The sequence below is a fragment of the Hermetia illucens genome, chromosome 3 (genome assembly GCF_905115235.1).
Source record: "Hermetia illucens chromosome 3, iHerIll2.2.curated.20191125, whole genome shotgun sequence".
In the NCBI taxonomy this organism is placed as follows: Eukaryota; Metazoa; Arthropoda; class Insecta; order Diptera; family Stratiomyidae; genus Hermetia; species Hermetia illucens.
In genome coordinates this window covers 52,080,794-52,097,349 of record NC_051851.1, presented here as the reverse complement: position 1 = coordinate 52,097,349, position 16,556 = coordinate 52,080,794, and the positions used below count along the sequence as shown (strand labels likewise).

General features: G+C 40.2%; 1 protein-coding gene across 1 annotated transcript; it reads right to left on the bottom strand.

Annotated features, from left to right (window-relative positions):
- Positions 1–3,833: 3,833 nt before the first annotated feature.
- LOC119651600 (radial spoke head protein 4 homolog A) lies at positions 3,834–15,671 on the bottom strand. Its single transcript, XM_038055249.1, has 4 exons — positions 15,368–15,671; positions 15,123–15,312; positions 4,909–5,761; positions 3,834–4,747 (listed from the first exon to the last, which is right to left on the bottom strand). The coding sequence occupies exons 1-4, from the start codon at positions 15,526–15,528 to the stop codon at positions 4,077–4,079; spliced, it is 1,875 nt and encodes a 624-aa protein (XP_037911177.1). The 5' UTR covers positions 15,529–15,671; the 3' UTR covers positions 3,834–4,076.
- Between the last annotated feature and the right edge of the window lie 885 nt (positions 15,672–16,556).

Below are 16,556 nucleotides of genomic sequence, written 5' to 3'. Positions count from 1 at the left end.
TTGTTAGGATATAATATAAAAGAGCACGCAAGATCTTACATATTGGGCTGCACATTAATGAAAGCAAGACGAAGTATATGGTGGCAACCTCAGCGCCAAAGCCAAAAGAACGAACAACATCGAATCGCACTGGTGAAACGAAAACAATGAAGATAGGAGACTACAACTTTGAGATCGTTCAAAATTTCTCCTATCGTCGAAAATCACAACCGATAACAGCTATGACGATGAAATCCGCGCATGGTTGTTGGTTGCAAAACACTGTTTCACTCGAAACGTCTGACCGTAGAGTCAAAGCCCTTACTGTACAAGACTATGATCTTGCCAGTCTTTATGTATTCCTTGCAATATCCCATAGCAAGAAAAATTGCGAACTCTTGTCCGCGTTCGAAAGAAGAATCGTCCGAAGAATTTTTGGCCCCTTGCATGAGGATGGACGATTCCGTAGCCTACATACCACGAAACCTATGAGCGATACCATGATGGCCTGGTTGGAGATAAAATCAGTCGGTCAACCAACAGTATGGACGGCCTCAGCAGTTGGTCGATCACTTTAGAAAAGTTAATTGAACGAATCAAAAATAAAAACCTGCAATGGGCGGGCACGTCGAAAGTGTGGAAGCATACAAGACTAAACATAGAAACAACATGAAAGGATATCAGACTTTTGCCATAAAAGGGTTGACAATAACAATAACGTAATTTCACACTTCCTAGGATTATGAAAGATAGCCTGAATTTTCCCTGTACTAAAAGATGGGAAGGACTCTTTCAGTCCAACAGCTACCGCCCAATTGGAAAGGTTTTGAGGTGTTGAAACTTTCGACAATACATACAATCATAAAAGTCATTTTCTTCTTCAACCTTTGTCCCGTTCACAAGGGGGGTAGGGATGACGTGGAATATGCCGCATGGCGAATAGTTTGTCATGAAAGATGGAAATTGCACAATCAATAATGTATATGACTGTGTATTTAAATGAACGCCTGCATTGTGATCATGGCATGTTACGCCAGTGATCCAATGGAACATATTTACCTCCATTACAGCGAACCGCGTTCATTGTCCTTCATTATCGGCTAACACTCAGAACTATAGAAGGCAACAAGGCAGACGACACTACGGCAAATTTTGGATTCAAGCCGTTCTTTGATAAGTCGTGTGTCCAGTTTACCTCAAAAATATTTGTGATGGACCACTTGCTGACTTGGTGACCCATAAGGTTGCATATGCCGTGATCCCGCTTTTCTTCGACGTTCAAAACGGTCAGCATTCACGTGCATAAGTGATATACTCAAATCGCCACCACTCAACCCACGGTCTATGTCGCAGATTTTAGCACCCCGCCAACGAGCTTCTCGTAGAGTGTAAATATCAATGCACCCTTCCGAAGGACTCTTGTGAATTTATCCATTTTCGACCTCTTTAAAGTGAGGGTACCAATATTTAATAATAATAATGCCCATCCATATACGGAGGGGCATCTTACAGGGGGATTCGTTGAGTCCCCTTTGGTTTTGTATGGCACTGAACCCTCTTTCATGGTTACTGAATGAAGCTAGAGGGCATGGTTTTGCAATAAAGTATGGCCTAGGTGCTAAGTGCGAACTGACACACTTGAGGTACTTAGATGACATCAAGCTGTATGCTGGTACTGACAACTATCTTAGAAGTCTGTTGCGAATAATAGAAATGTTCAGCCGTGATATTCGGATGGAGTTTGGATTAGACAAGTGTCGAATCCAAGCCATCCGCAAAGGTCATCACGAGCCGCATGCCGGACATGGTATTGGTGACCTCCACATCGAAGTTATGACCGAGACGAACTTGTACAAGTACATAGGAATTCTGCAAGGAACCCATGCTGGAATTGGCGATCTGAGGGATGCAAATCGCATCTCTCGGAGAAGAATAAAATAAGCGCGTTGAATGTATTCGCTATTCCTTCACTGGCTTATGCATTCGGAATATTGCCGTGGGCGAAAACCGATCTTGAAAACGTTCAGCGGCGGATACGGACAACTATGTCCAAATTCCGAATGCATCATCCAAACTCTGCCATGGAGCGGATGAACCTGCCTCGTGACATCGGAGGTAGGGGCGTGGTCGACTCGCTGCGCGCTTAATTGTACAGTAAAAAGCAGACGAGTCCCTTGTATGCGGCTGTCTATAAGGCAGACTGTGGACTGACTCCACTTAACTTGAAGGATCGATCTTTCAATCCTCTGAGTGGGGTGAAGTCGGACCAAGAGCGGATCGATGAATGGAAGTCGAAGGCAATGCACGGTAAACACGTGAGTTGTCTTTGGCAGCCATTTGTCGATTTGCATTTGCCGAACAGATGGCTGTGTGCCGGCGAGCTTTTTGCAGAGACGGAGGGGTTCATGTGTGCCATTCAGGACGGCGTGGTCGCCACTCGAGCTTATAAGGAGCTCATCATGAAAGGGCCGGCGGAGAACAACCAGTGCAGAATGTGTGGTTCGGCGTTAGAGACGTTGGACCATCTTATTTCTGGCTGTACTGTTATTGCACCGTTGCAATACATTACCAGACATGATGCTGTATGTAAGGTTATCCATCAAAACCTTGCATGCAAGCATATGCTGATCACGGGGGGAACATGTCCAGTTTACCAATATGACCCGCAAGCAATACTTGATAGTTCTGCTTACAGCATGTATTGGGATCGGGAAGTTCTGACTGATGGCCATACTGCACATAACAAGCCTGACGTACTGTTAGTTGACAAGATGGGTCGCTCCGCGTGTATTATTGATGTTGCTATCCCCAATAACAGCAACATCGAACGGAAATACGTGGGGAAGAAGATGAACTATGAGTCACTGGCTCGGGAAATCAAAGGAATTTGGCATGTCGAGCGGGTGGTTGTAGTTCCCATAATATTGTCAGCTATAGGTATTGTACCTAAATCCCTCACGGCTTCCTTTGATGTCCTGGGACTTTCGCACAGTCTGGTTCAAACCATGCAGAAGTACACCATTCTGCATACGTGCTCGATATTGCGGGGAGTTCTCGACGGATTCTCCCATTAACCTACCACCGGCCACCACCAATTTTTAGGTAGGTAGGATCTTCCAAGCCTAAATGCGTGGCACTTAGTGCTAGTATTAGGTAAAATGCGGCATCTGCCGAGATTGTGATAAACAATCGTTGGCGCAACAATCCATATTCTATCAGAGCCTTGAAGTGACTTAGAACATTTCATTCAAGACCGTAACGGTACACTGTAGGATTAGAGTACCCCATAGGAGGCAATGTGGTCAGCGTTGCGCTCGCCCGAGATTATTACACTGATTTGACTCAGGTACTCATTCACAGTTGAGTCGTCTGGTATTCCGACGTCAAATCACGATACGGATCCCACTTCCACCAGTTAGATTTGAATCGCGACCTTCCGTACGGCAGCCTTGTGCTCTAACCACTGAGCTATCCGAATACCAATATTTAGTGTGCAGAAATGTCCACCCAAAAAATAGAGAGAAGAACTGCTAATTCGATACTGGGAAAGCAGAGTCGCAGGATCGAGACGAGAAAATCGTTACTATTAGTCAAAGCATGAAGTTGAAGTTGTTGTGCCATAGATAATGGATGGATTATAATGATTATTACATTGTTGAGAATATATGCTAGCGGACACTAGAGGTTGGTCAAATAAAACTAAAAATAACATGAGAAGTTTCTTGGTGCCTTGAACGGCTAAACTAAAATACCACTGGAAAAAATAGGGGATTTTGGTGGACTTTTACTTAAATGTTGATTTCAGGTGCAAACAAATATTGCTAGATCATAAACTACTTGAATTGATACTTGGAATTATAATAGAGGAGGAGGATTTATTTATTTAAAAAGTATGAGAAGCTTAGCAAATCTAAATAAAATTTCCTTCTTTTTTTATTCATGAAACAAAGACAGGAATTTTTAAGATAAAATTTTACTTCAAACCACACCTACAAGTTTCTTTCAATAGTACACAAAAAATAAAGGTTGGGAATAAGAGCGCAGTTTCAACAATTTAATTTCATTTAGAATAAATTATCTTAAATTAATCATTCCAACTAATCTTCCTCATCCTCCTCTTCTTCTCCTTCTTCATCCAGGTCCTCCTCTCTACCGATTTCTTCACCATGATGCTCAGATTTAATTTTTAGGTGTGCGATACGCCAATCTTCTTCGTCCTTCGCTGAAGGATCAAGAATTTCTAGTATTTCTGGGCCAATGCTATATTCTTCTTGAATATCGGGAAGAGGTGGAGGTGACATATTTCGTACTTCGTATTTGTTACCCCAACCGATGTATAAATTATCGACTACATTTTCCATTGCAAATGAAAATGCTCCGGGCCAGACGTTCGATTTTGCAATAACTACCATATTCTTTGTATTGTGACAGTTTGACTTACGCAGACTCCAAGAGGGTATATTGAAATCTAGCGTATCTTCATTTATGGCAGTAAAAAGAGCCAGCGCTTTTTCTGTTAAGAGCTTCGGTTTCTTTCCTTCTTCATCTTCATCTTCTTCCTCTTCGACTTCCTCTTCTTCTTCCTCATCTTCCTCATTCTCTCCACCATCTAAGCCGAACTCCTTACGATATTTCTTCTCATCATATACTGCAACGCGGCCTTGAGTCAGGATAGCTGGGCGAGTGTGCTGCCAACTTTGCATATCCAGTAGGTTGCGGACAGGAAGTGGCTTATATTTCTTGTTTTCAATTATTGGTTTATCATTATCTAGAAATAAAAGAGTCTCTTACTTCAAGTCAAGCTGTATATCAGTTTTAAAAAGTGTCGACTTTGCAAAAAAATTGGATTACGAATATGTTTAGATGGTCTAAAACTTTAAACTACTTCTTCAACGAGAATAGAAATGTCAAAGTTTTGAAAAACCATACTTATCTTAGATGAGCCTCCTTCTTCCTCTTCCTCGGCTTCCTCTTCTTCTTCCTCCTCCTCTTCCCCCTCGATATCTGGACTTCTTTCTTTGCCAATTTTCATAAAGCCAACTGGTGAAATATGAGTCCCGGCAGAGATACGTGCGATAATCGCTCGAAGATAATGTTTCTCTTTTCCGGGAAAAAGAGGATAGCTGACAACCGGAGCTTCCAAATTACCAGTTAAAAACTTTTTGATATTTCGTGAAACACCAATTTGCTTTGGAGTAACTATTGGAAGTTCTATCCATTCTTCTAATGGATCTGTACAGACAAAATAGGCATACCGATTTAATCCTTTCCCAATAATTTCCGGTGGAATATCTAATGGTCTTTTGTAGTCATTTTTGGGTAACGGGGGCTGTTTGATATTCATTTTTGCTATATCTGCTTCAGGATATCCTTTCCATTTCATACCCGGAAACAGATCCGGACGTGGAATTTCTGACCTTTGTTTTAAACCATCTTCTTCTCTGTCAATACGAGCTTTCTCCATCATATCATATTTCATTTGTTGCACCCGTTTAGCAATTTCTTCTTGTGTAAATTCTGCTTCCAAAATATAGTAGTTTGCTTTCAAGCCGAACATTTTACCCCAGAATCGACAACTGCTAATTGCTGGATGCTTTTCAAACTTTTCAATGGAGTGTGACAGTAGAAAGCCTTCTTCGCTAACACCAAATCCACACAGTGACCAATAAAACTGCAAATGCATAACATCTCTTGTTGTTGGAGTATAGACTGGTTCATCAACTTCCTCTGGCTTTTGTTCCTCTTCTTCACCAATAGGTACTATTTCTGGATACAACGAGATCTACAAATATTAGGAAATTGTAGCACCGAGTTTGCATGAACTGATAAAAATATATGGCTAAAGTATTCAATGTTGATTTTGTCCCTAAAGGAGTATTACATCCATAACTTGGGCTGTAGGCGATTCGTTCTTAGGAGCGGTTATGAAGGAAAAAAGAAAACCTGATAGCTCCCAAGCCAGCGTTTCATACATACTATGTTAAGTACATAAGTCAAATGGATTAATAGAATACCTTCACTTGGCGAGACCTTCTATGCACATCAAAGTGATTAACACTGGAGGTGATAAGCTCCGAATTGATTTTTTTTAATTGTCAGGCTATGCAATAAATGTAACGAAACACTGGTTACTTTTATTGCATAGCCCGACGGTGATTCTGCGAAAGATTCCGTAAAGAACAGACAGAATAACAAGCAGAAATCTTGTCCAGCTTCGTGGAAGCGTTGCCATCCGGTGGGCAGATAGTACTGAGTTTAATTCACAGCGCATGTCAGTTTCCTTTTTTCCTAACAGCAATAACTTCTCTTCAAAATTAAAAAAAAAAATAGAAAAAAATGAGACTAAAGCAAAGAACATTCAACTCCTGGCCAACCTTAGACAATAGCCTAGAAATTTTGAACATTAAGTCCACGCAGGATGAATTTTTCCACAGAATAATAACTTGAAAGTGAGGCAAAGTAGAAGCGTACGGTTATGTGGAGGGTTTACTCTCCAAAACCACATCCTTGTCCTTCGCCTCCACCTCCCTCCAGCTGCTTAATATGTTGCGCCATGATAGTCCCTCGGGTGACATCTGTAAAGCTAGTAACGGCCACCCCTTCGGATACCTCCAACCTCAAAAATCTGTCGTCCATTATTATCCACAGGAGAAGACCGAGGATCGATCCTTGTAGAACCCCACAGGTTATTCGATACAACTTAGGTCCATCGTCCGGTTCGTAAAATAATAGCCTTTCCTGGAGAAATTTTATGGCTATGCACGCCAGGTGTGTAGGTGCGTCTAACATCGCTAAAGCGGCAATTATGTTGCAGCAGCTCTCACATCGAAAATTACTGCCGTGCAAGATTTATTGACCTCCATTACTTTCTTTGCAATTTTCGTCAACGTACTGATCGCATTGATAGTAGGTCTCGTCTTTTGGAATACAAATTGTCTATCTAGGGGATCGGTACAAGCATATTGTAGATGATATATAGGCTTCTAGGATGAAAGATCGCCTAAAGCCCCCTTTTCCCGAAAAATCCTTTCTTTCAAGCTGTGTCACTTTTCTTTCTGCGTTTCTCAAAAATTTCATCGAACATTTACTTATCGAGTTTCTTGGATATCCAACTCCCTACTGCAGTTGTTTTGATATGTTTTGCTCCCTTCTCTCTCTCTTCTCTCCCTTCTCTCCACTTAGAAATGATAGCTCCTATTCCTCGTTTACCTGTCGTTAGAGAATCTTTAATATCGTTTGTGTCGCTAAACTTAAGGTCAATCGCTAATCCCATATTCCCCCTCAGAGAGTATTGACGCTGGCGGTATTTGGCAGAGCGGAATTCAGTCGTGAAAACGCAGTGAGCAATTTTGAGCTTCTAGCGTTTACTTCGCGACTATCTTAATCTTTGACCCAAACTTTAAAACCGCCAGCTATTGTTATTAGATTGTGGTGGTTTGCTTCGGATATTAATTTTTGGACCATTAATTCGAATTCATTTAGCGTGAGGATTGGCGTAGCATAGCAACTGAATATGTGAATGTCGCCTACCTTAGCTCATGTGAACCCGTCTTCTGCGCTTTTCATCATGTTTTCGATTACTCGCTTTCTGCAGGTCCACATTGCAGCTTTGCCCCTTCTGTCTGATACAAAAACACCACTGTTGAGATCTTTCTAATAATCGCATATGACGGGAACGTCAATTTTATTTTCAAGCACATTTTGAAAGAGCAGAATCGATCGCAGTCAAAATCGTCGAGAAACAGCAATACTAACAAAGTTTCGAAGCCCACGGTGGAGGATAGTACATTCAGTAAAGTAGAATGCAACTTCTGTCCCCAGAAGCTGATAAAGGACCAAGAACCATTAAACTTAACCCCCTCCGATTTACTGTCGTCAGGAGAGAAGCAAAAGTTTGGTAGACAACTTCTGGGAGAAACAATTTTCACATTGTTCCCATCAAAAAGGGAGAGATCAACGAGACGGAAATACAAATCTACTCTGAGGGCGGTTTTAAAAAGGTGACCAAGGACTTCACTACGGAAAAAACGATAATACATACCAGCTTAAGATCAGCAAAGGCCTGTGTGTTTCCACCAAGGGCATTGAACCGGGAGTTGATCCCAATGAAATAAACAAGTCGGGAAACCGGAAGCTAGACGCTTCAGGTATGAAAGGTTTTGTATATTTCTTTTATAAAGAGATTTGGGTGTCCCATTAGCATGTAGCACGTAAAATATGCATATATTATGTGAAAATAGCCACTTTCAAGTGATATTGACATTCATAGTCTCGAATTTGCAGAGAAGCGACAGCTTTAACCTTGTATTACTTTGTTGGTAATAGTGCGATTTTCATCAAATTTGGCAGGATCATGCTCTATGCTCTATGCTCTCTAGCCTATATTGTTGCAAAATTTTGTGATTCTAGCGTGAACTTAAGGGGGGTTTTCCTGTCAATCACTAAAAATTATAGTAATGTACTATTATTAACTTTATTTGAACAGGTATCGGTATGGAGGGTATTTTGGAGCCTAGGCACCATATAGTGACAGCCCCCTGATTTTTTCAGATTTAGATTTTTCGGTTAAGTAGTTTCTGAGAATGGGTTCGTTAAAAAAAATGACCACTTTCAACCCCCCGCACCCCCACCTTTTCAAAAAATGTCAAAACTAAGACTGGCTTCGAAAAGTACTAATCGAGACCTTTAATTTGATATCCCAAATGACTATATTTGATGAAAAAAAATTTACACCCTCCCTTTGCATGTATGGGGACCCCCCTTAAATTCGTTGTAAAAGGATGTAACTCACTATATGCGTGAGCATTCACAGTTCCCACCTTTCTACCAAATTTGGTGCCAATCGCTACAACCGTCTTCGAGAAAAATGCGTGTGACGGACAGACAGACAGACAGACGGACAGACAGACAGACAGTAAACCGATTTTAATAAGGTTTTGTTTTACAAACAAAACCTTGAAAAGGAACTTACTGAAATAGGCCATGCAGTGCAATCAGTCAGTGTGATAATGAACTGAAACAGAATACCGCAACCATTATTCAAAGTTGAGTTAAATTTAGAGGCCCGCAAATTGGGATAAATGGAAGTTGGCTCGATATACAATCTTCGTTACCTCATGCACAAGAAAAAGAGGAAGGATCACATAAACGCGATGGTCCTGTCCAACGCTGAAGTTATCCTCGTCTTGAAAACTCATGAAATTGGTTCTATTGTATCGGAAACTCATGTCCCAGAAAAAAATAACAAGTTCAATGTTCCCGGTTACATTTTTTATGATGCTAAACTCCCTGGAGAGAAAGCCAAAGGCGAGTTAACGATTTTGATTAAACGTCAGTTCAAACACTATCCACTGAAAGTAACCAATAAGGATTTCATTCAAGCAACCTCACTATGCCTATAGATGTAGTCAGGAAAACTTGCCATATCATCAGTTTATTTACCCCATGCGATATAAAATAACTCAGGAGCAGCTTCCTAAGTACTTTTAGGCTCAAAAGTACAAATTGATTGCCGCTGGAGATTTCAACGCAAAGCGTAGTCACTGGGGTTCAAGGTTAGTATCACCTGAAGGTAAAGAACTGTTTGAGGACGTCTCAGGCACCAAACTTGACCACATATCAGCAGATCTGCCTACTTACCGGTCGATTGATATCAATAAAACTGAAGACCTAATTGACTTTGGCTTTCAAAAGGAATTACAAGCTATCGTCACACCACTCTTCTGTAATCACCACAAAATAAGCCAAAGTACAATAATTCTCAACCTGGGCTGACGAAAAAATCCACAAATTTGCGAACATTCAAAAAGGAAATCAACAATACATAGTGTTCCCCTGGACGTTCGATTAAGGAGCAAATCTGACATCAATGAAGTCCTTGAGTATTTTAGCAATGTTATACGGGAAGCCGAATTCAAAGAAATCTATTCGACTACATTTTTAAAGCTTTTGCAGGATGAAAGGAGAGCATGAAGGAAATGGCAACTCCGTAGCATAGGTCTCCTTAAACAAGAAGCAGACTCAATGAAACCACAAAACAGCTTATAGAGGATCAGGAGTCTGATATTCAATGATTCCTGGGTGGGCTGTCTGCTTCTGAATCCAGGGACTATTGGTTGTAGAAATCTGCCAAAAATATTAATAGGCCAACAATCAGAGAGTCTCTGGTAAGAACTACTGCAGGAAATTGGGCTAAAAGTAAGGACATTACCACGGAACTGGCAGCCCACTTGGAAGAAGTATTTCTACCATTTGCTCTCCAAATGGCATTTGAACAGCCCAGATATCCCTGAAAAATGTTGAAAGCATCATTAAAGAAATAGTCAATCCTAGAAAGGGTCCAGGGTATGATTGAGTTACTTCTTTAATGTTGAAACAGGTGCCAGTAAAAACCCTCAAATTTCTTTGTTATATTTTCAATGCAATCTTCAGAATCGGATATTTTCCAAATTGTTTGAAGAATGCAATTCTAACAATGATTCCAAAACCTGGAAAGGATGCCACTCAAATCAAATCGTACCGACCAATAAGCTACAATATCGGAAGTATTCAACAAACTTCAGAAGCTATTACCAAACCTAGCAGACAGCAACATAATACCCAATCAGCAACTTGGATTTAGGAAACAACACAATACAATAGAACAAGTCCACCGGCTTGCATCAGAAATAAAAAATGCTCTCGAAGGAAGTAGAACTCCAAGATGTAGCCCAAGAATTCGACAAGGCTTCGCAAGCAGGTCTTATTAATAAAATCAAATGACTATTCGCTGGTTGTCATCCAACAGTCAGTCTTAAATTCTGAGATATATATTGGATGCTTCTTGGTATTTCCGGAACGTTGATCTGTATAAAGACTTAGGGACCAGGATAATAGTGGAAGAATTTGAGTATTCCGCTAATAAACATTTAGCCAGAACTGAAGAGCCAACAGTTCGTCAGTACTTCGGTCTTTTTCATGTCAGTAACAAAAATGTCCTAGACCTGGTGTAACGAACTCCAGAAATCGATTTTTTTTTATACATATATATTTTGAAAGCAGTATGTATGGATATGTTCGGAATAAATTTGAGGCCGAAATTCAAAATATTTCCCAAGCTACAACAAATAAAAGGACATGCGTCTTTTTGCACCACATTTTTTGAACTAGTTTTATACAGTATTCAACCAATCAGTAGATCCGGTTCGAACCACGTTATATATTTTCATTAATAATTTCTGATTTTTATTCAGGATTTTCTATGAAAAGTAAATACAAATTTTGAAGATTTTCCATTACTTCTCCGCCATTTTAATATTTAATAAGGAAAATTATAATCATGGTTCGTACGATAGAAGTAGGTATCAGAATAAGAAAATGTTTGAATTTTTGCTTTCATATTACTGCAAATGGAAATGTGATTCAGCCAGCAACTCGCTTTTTTTAGCACTTTGACATTAATTAAAAATTTTTTCTCATAATTCAAAACCCCAATACATCATATGTATAGGAAGAATGAAAATATTAAATTTACTTTTATTGCCAAAAATCTGCCACAGTCCAGATTGTTAGCAAGGCAAACAAGTCAAAAACTAGAAGTTCGACGCTTCAAGCATGAGAAGTTCTGGGTTTTTTTTTATTCTTACGTAAGAATATTCTGGTGCACGGCGATCTCACTCGTACGTAATTCCGGTGTGAATGGTTTTGTGTATTTCTTATTTACAAATATTTGAGTGGAGATTTGTCCCATTTGTACCTAGCACGAATATTACTGCATATATTATGTCAGAATATTTACCTTACCACGATACTGACATTCAAAGTGTCCGAATTTTCGCTGAGCGATAACTTTGATCTCTACTACTAATTTTATTAGTAATAGTCCGATCACTAGACCTGGTAGGATTATGCTTTATATCATAGCCTATATTACTTCAATTTTATGATTCTAGTATGAACTTAAGGGAGGCTTTACAGTCAGTTACTAAAAGTTATAGTAATCTACCACTTACTACTTTATTTGAACAGGTATTTCGAATCCTAGGCACGATATACTGGTAGCTTGATGTTTTTTTTTCAGATTTTTCGGTAGTAGGGTCCGCGAAAAAAAACAACCATTTCCAGCCCCCCTCTTCTTCTTGTGCATTAAATGTCAGAACTGAGATTGTAGCATTGGAAAGTAATAATTGATGCCCAACATGACTACATGAAGACCCCCTTAAGTTCCACATAGAACGATGTAACTCAGTGTACGTTTGGGTGTTCATAGGTCCCACCTCCCCACCAAATTTGGGGTCATTTGGTACAACCGTTTCTAAGAAAAGTGCGTGTGACCGACAAACGGACGAACAGACAGTAAACCGATTTTAATAAGATTTTGTTTTACAAAAAAAAAAACCTTAAAAAGGCTACGGAAGGACATCCAGAACAAAAAATTAATTTGGAACAAAGAAGAACGAATAAGCCTATGGTAAAGAGATTCTACCGCCGTAAGGGCGAAAACTTAAGAGAGGTGGTTGCCCGTGAAAAACGTCAACGGACCCTTACCGATTGGCAACTTTTTCGACAAAATGAGCCAAAGGGCAGGTGGACTGCGCGGCTCATCGACAAATTAGACCCGTGGTTGAACAGAACGCACGGTAAGATTGATTACTTCCTTACCCAACTTCTAAGTGGGCATGGAGGTTTTCAGTCTTACCTGCACAGGATTAGGAAGGCGCGATCTCCTGACTGTGTGTTCTGCAATGGAGTGGCGGACGACACTGAACACATCTTTTTCTCTTGCGAGAGGTGGGACGGCCTTCGCCAGCAGCTTTATGCCGACACAGGGGAGCTCTCTCCAGACAACATAGTCAGAGAGATGCTGAAGAGCGCTGGCAGCTGGAATCGTATTGCGCATTATGTTCGGGCTCTTCTTATTGCGAAGATCATTGAACTCGACCGGCGGAGATATCGGACGGTAAGGGGTTCCCTGAACTAAAAACAACTCCCTTCCTCCCCTCCCTTCCCGTTGGTGAAAGGAATTCCCTGACTTGAAGGCTCCCAAAGCCGGGAGAACGGGAGGGCTAGCCCAAATGTGTCAAACGGGAGGTGTTTAGTTGGTAGTCCGCCAGCGTGCTGTTGCGGAAGTCCAACACTGTGCGTAAACGCATTCACCTACCCTACTCCAAAAAAAAATACCTACGAATGCATGGGAAAACAAGCGGAACGAGACAAAAGGACAGGCAACCAGTGGGTGCCCAAAAATAATATAATGTATATCGCCTACTCTAGGGGAGGGGACTAAAACCTCAGAAGGTGGAAAAATAATGTGAAAGGCGCAATTACCACTAAGCGAACCGACATCCAAACCAAAAACAGAGGGGATGGATCAAGGTTGAAAAGAAGGAAAAGACAAATTTCTCCTTCAGATTATTGTCACCTTAACTGCGAACGATGTATTCCGGCATGAAATAGGCGAGGGAAAGTATCACTAAGATCCGGAAGGACATCAAAGGAAATCTCAAGTTAAAGTTTATAAGGTCCTTGAGGGGTTTTGCAGTTAAGTGAAACCCTTACTTGCGCGAAAATCGGCGGTACAGGCTGAAACAAAAAAACATGCAATGTCTCAGTAATTCAAACTGCATTACCTATAACAGGCGTTTATAATCAATTTCAGAAAATCATATAGTGGTTTGCGGACAGCGACTATCAGAGTTATCTGACAAGCTCCTAGAAATAAGAAAAGTTCACATTAGACAGCATGCATGCTGTGCGATGGAAAGGAAGGCCTTTCTAGCAAATACTATGCCAGAAGTGGCCAGTGTCCCGAATTGAAAATGCATTAACAAAAGTGGGAAAATGAGGAAAGAAACCAAACATAAAAGACCTGTGAAGTACATAGGCCAAGATCTTGTCTCGCAGACCATCCACGAATCGAAGGAGTAAAAAAGAGAACCTCATACAAATCTTGATAATCATGTGTTGACAGATTCGACAGGTGAAGTGACATTATATATGTGACGCTGAAGTGACTACGCTGCAAGGAGGTTTTGCTTTTTGAAAAATTTGAACAGCTGGAGATTATATTGGCGAAAGAAGGGGTAGTAACACGGCTTCGGTTATGGACGCGAAAATCATTAGTCCTCGCTAGCTAGAACGTTAGTGAACACTAGACTCATGATGTCTATCAAGACACATAGCAACACCCCTCCGGAGAGGCGCATATCGATGCTATATAACTTTTGTTTCTTATGCCACCCTCTGCCCCCACCCAAAATGTCATGTCAATCGGACTGAAAGAATTCGGAGCTTGAAAGTTTTAATGGCTGGACTATAGGCAATGTTTGTTTATTTTGGGTGAACACAATATTTACTCGTATGTCTTTGATATGTATGTGCATGCAGTGGTGGCCAGATAAATGTTACAATAGAACCCTGTAACGAACTGGCTTCCAGAATACTCAAACATTGCGGCTTGGGGTTTTTCGCAATATTTTTAAGATTATTGCTGCGCTTAGAAGTCTCGTTATTGAACCTGTCACTGATTGCGATCCAAACGGAAGAAGGATGTAGTCATGTGGCTGTTTTGAGGCTTTGCGCACCTAAAAAGACATTAAATCTTTAGAGAGAGCTTCTGGAAGTGGAAAAGCGAACTGAAAAACGACGGTACGAGACGATCGAGTTTTAAAGAAAATTTGTTTAAAAACCGATTTCTTACATCCAACCAAATAATCAGTGAACTTTCGCAGTGTCACCCGATAGATACCAAGTCGAGAATAGCACGCAGACGCTTAGAAGAAATAGGTCTCCAAGCGAGGCGCCCATGAAACAAAGGTCGCAAACCGCTAAAATGCGTACTGTTCGGTTAGAATTTGCAAAATAATATCACTCTTAAACTCAGACGTATTGGGGAGAGTAATATTTACGGATAAATAAAAAATAACCTAAATAAGTTCGATAGAGTGCCGTACGTTCGCCGAAGAGTGAATGGGGGAGTTGCATCCAAGCACTATGGCTTCTAGAAACAAATTTCCTGAAAGTTGCATCATGGTCTGTGGGGAATCTCATATTATAGTTGTAGTAACTTGGCATCGATTAAAGGTCCACTCAAGGATAATGAGATATTATTTAAAGCCATCTATTGGCATTTATTATAATTAAATCATTTTTTTCTCAACAATTACCTGAAATGATTTCATAATATTGACTGCATATTGCAAAGAATGGGGATCCTTGTACGAATTGACGAAATTATTCTCCAGCATATGAAACTTCTCCTCACGAACAATTCTACTATAATCTTCAAAACAATCAACCACGCTCGGAGGATCTTCATCAATAATTCTTTTTATCAAGTCGCATAAATGGTCAAAACTAAAAGCAATGTTAGCCTTCACTCAACCCCGTATTCTATTCATTTTACACTTACACATTATCTCCGGAATAGTTGCTTCTTCGTTGCAAAATCGATTTTGCAATTTCCAAGTCGCGTTCCCGACTTGGGGTTTTCTTTTTGGAAAATTTTCCAGCACATTTCTTTATAATATCGGACTTTGGTTCTTCCGGGCAGTTGCACATTTTGAATGTCATAAAAACTTCAAGGGAAATTCACTAATAACTGAAATTTACGTCATAGAACGATCGAAAGGGGTAGAAATTGACATCCTGCAAGGTACAAATTTCACCTAGCACATAAGAAAGTGCGTAAATCATTCTTTTAAATACAAGACTTGCCTAAGATTGCCAACAAAAAATAAAAAAATACGCAAAAGGAAAATCATGTAAAAGTTCCTTCTATTTTTTTTAACTCCTCTCTTAATACCAATAGTAGCGAAGTCATATACCCGCTCTCTACGCTTTCAGAGAACGGAGCCTGTTCATTGAGCGTCCTTTATTTATTGTAGAAATATAAGAAATTTTGACGCATAGTAGTAATTTCCCCTCAAATGTTTTTATTTACTGCAGTTGAAATGTTAGAACTTCTCTTTGAAATTGCTTACACGATAAGAAAGTATTGTTTTAAGGGTACCCTTCTATGAGATTCAGCCGAAAGTATCTAGAAAACACCGAAACACTTTGTTCGAACAACAAACGTGGAAAATTCAGTAGAAATCGGGTGATGCAAACATTGTTTGATAATAGATAATATTATTAAATTAAATTCATTGGGTTGAACAACCAAAGTAAGGTAAGAAGACAGTAGCTGAATATTCCGCGTTGAAACGAGAATTTGGAACTTTATTTCAATAACTTTGTTCAACGGTAATTACGACTGCTATCCCATACCCGCCACTATACATACCCCAATAGTAAAAACGATGGAAGATATTTTCACACGCTTTTGGTGTGATCGACAGGGAATATGGGACCCTGTTGCTCTTCAAAAGAAGTTTTTCAAACTTCTACGAGAACTTCACTTTTAACTTTCAAAGCGGCGAAAATTTACTACTAATGAAACGCCCAAATAGTCCCAGTTGTAACTTTAGTCACAGGATAAGTGCTAAAGGCTTAACATATAGCTCTGATGCTGTCAATCTTACGGTTTATGTCTGGAAATGTCTTTGTAGAATTTGCCACCTATCTGCATCTGTCTGCCTTCAGCCAACCCTTAGGTTGAC

What these genes read in the sequence shown, in the direction of transcription:
- LOC119651600 (XM_038055249.1), bottom strand. Translation starts at nt 15,528, where the DNA reads ATGACATTCAAAATGTGCAACTGCCCGGAAGAACCAAAGTCCGATATT. An exon ending in ATATTATGAAATCATTTCAG is followed by an intron (nt 5,762 to 15,122) that starts GTAATTGTTGAG and finishes TAATATTTGTAG; the next exon opens with ATCTCGTTGTATCCAGAAAT. An exon ending in AGGAGGCTCATCTAAGATAA is followed by an intron (nt 4,748 to 4,908) that starts GTATGGTTTTTC and finishes TTTTATTTCTAG; the next exon opens with ATAATGATAAACCAATAATT.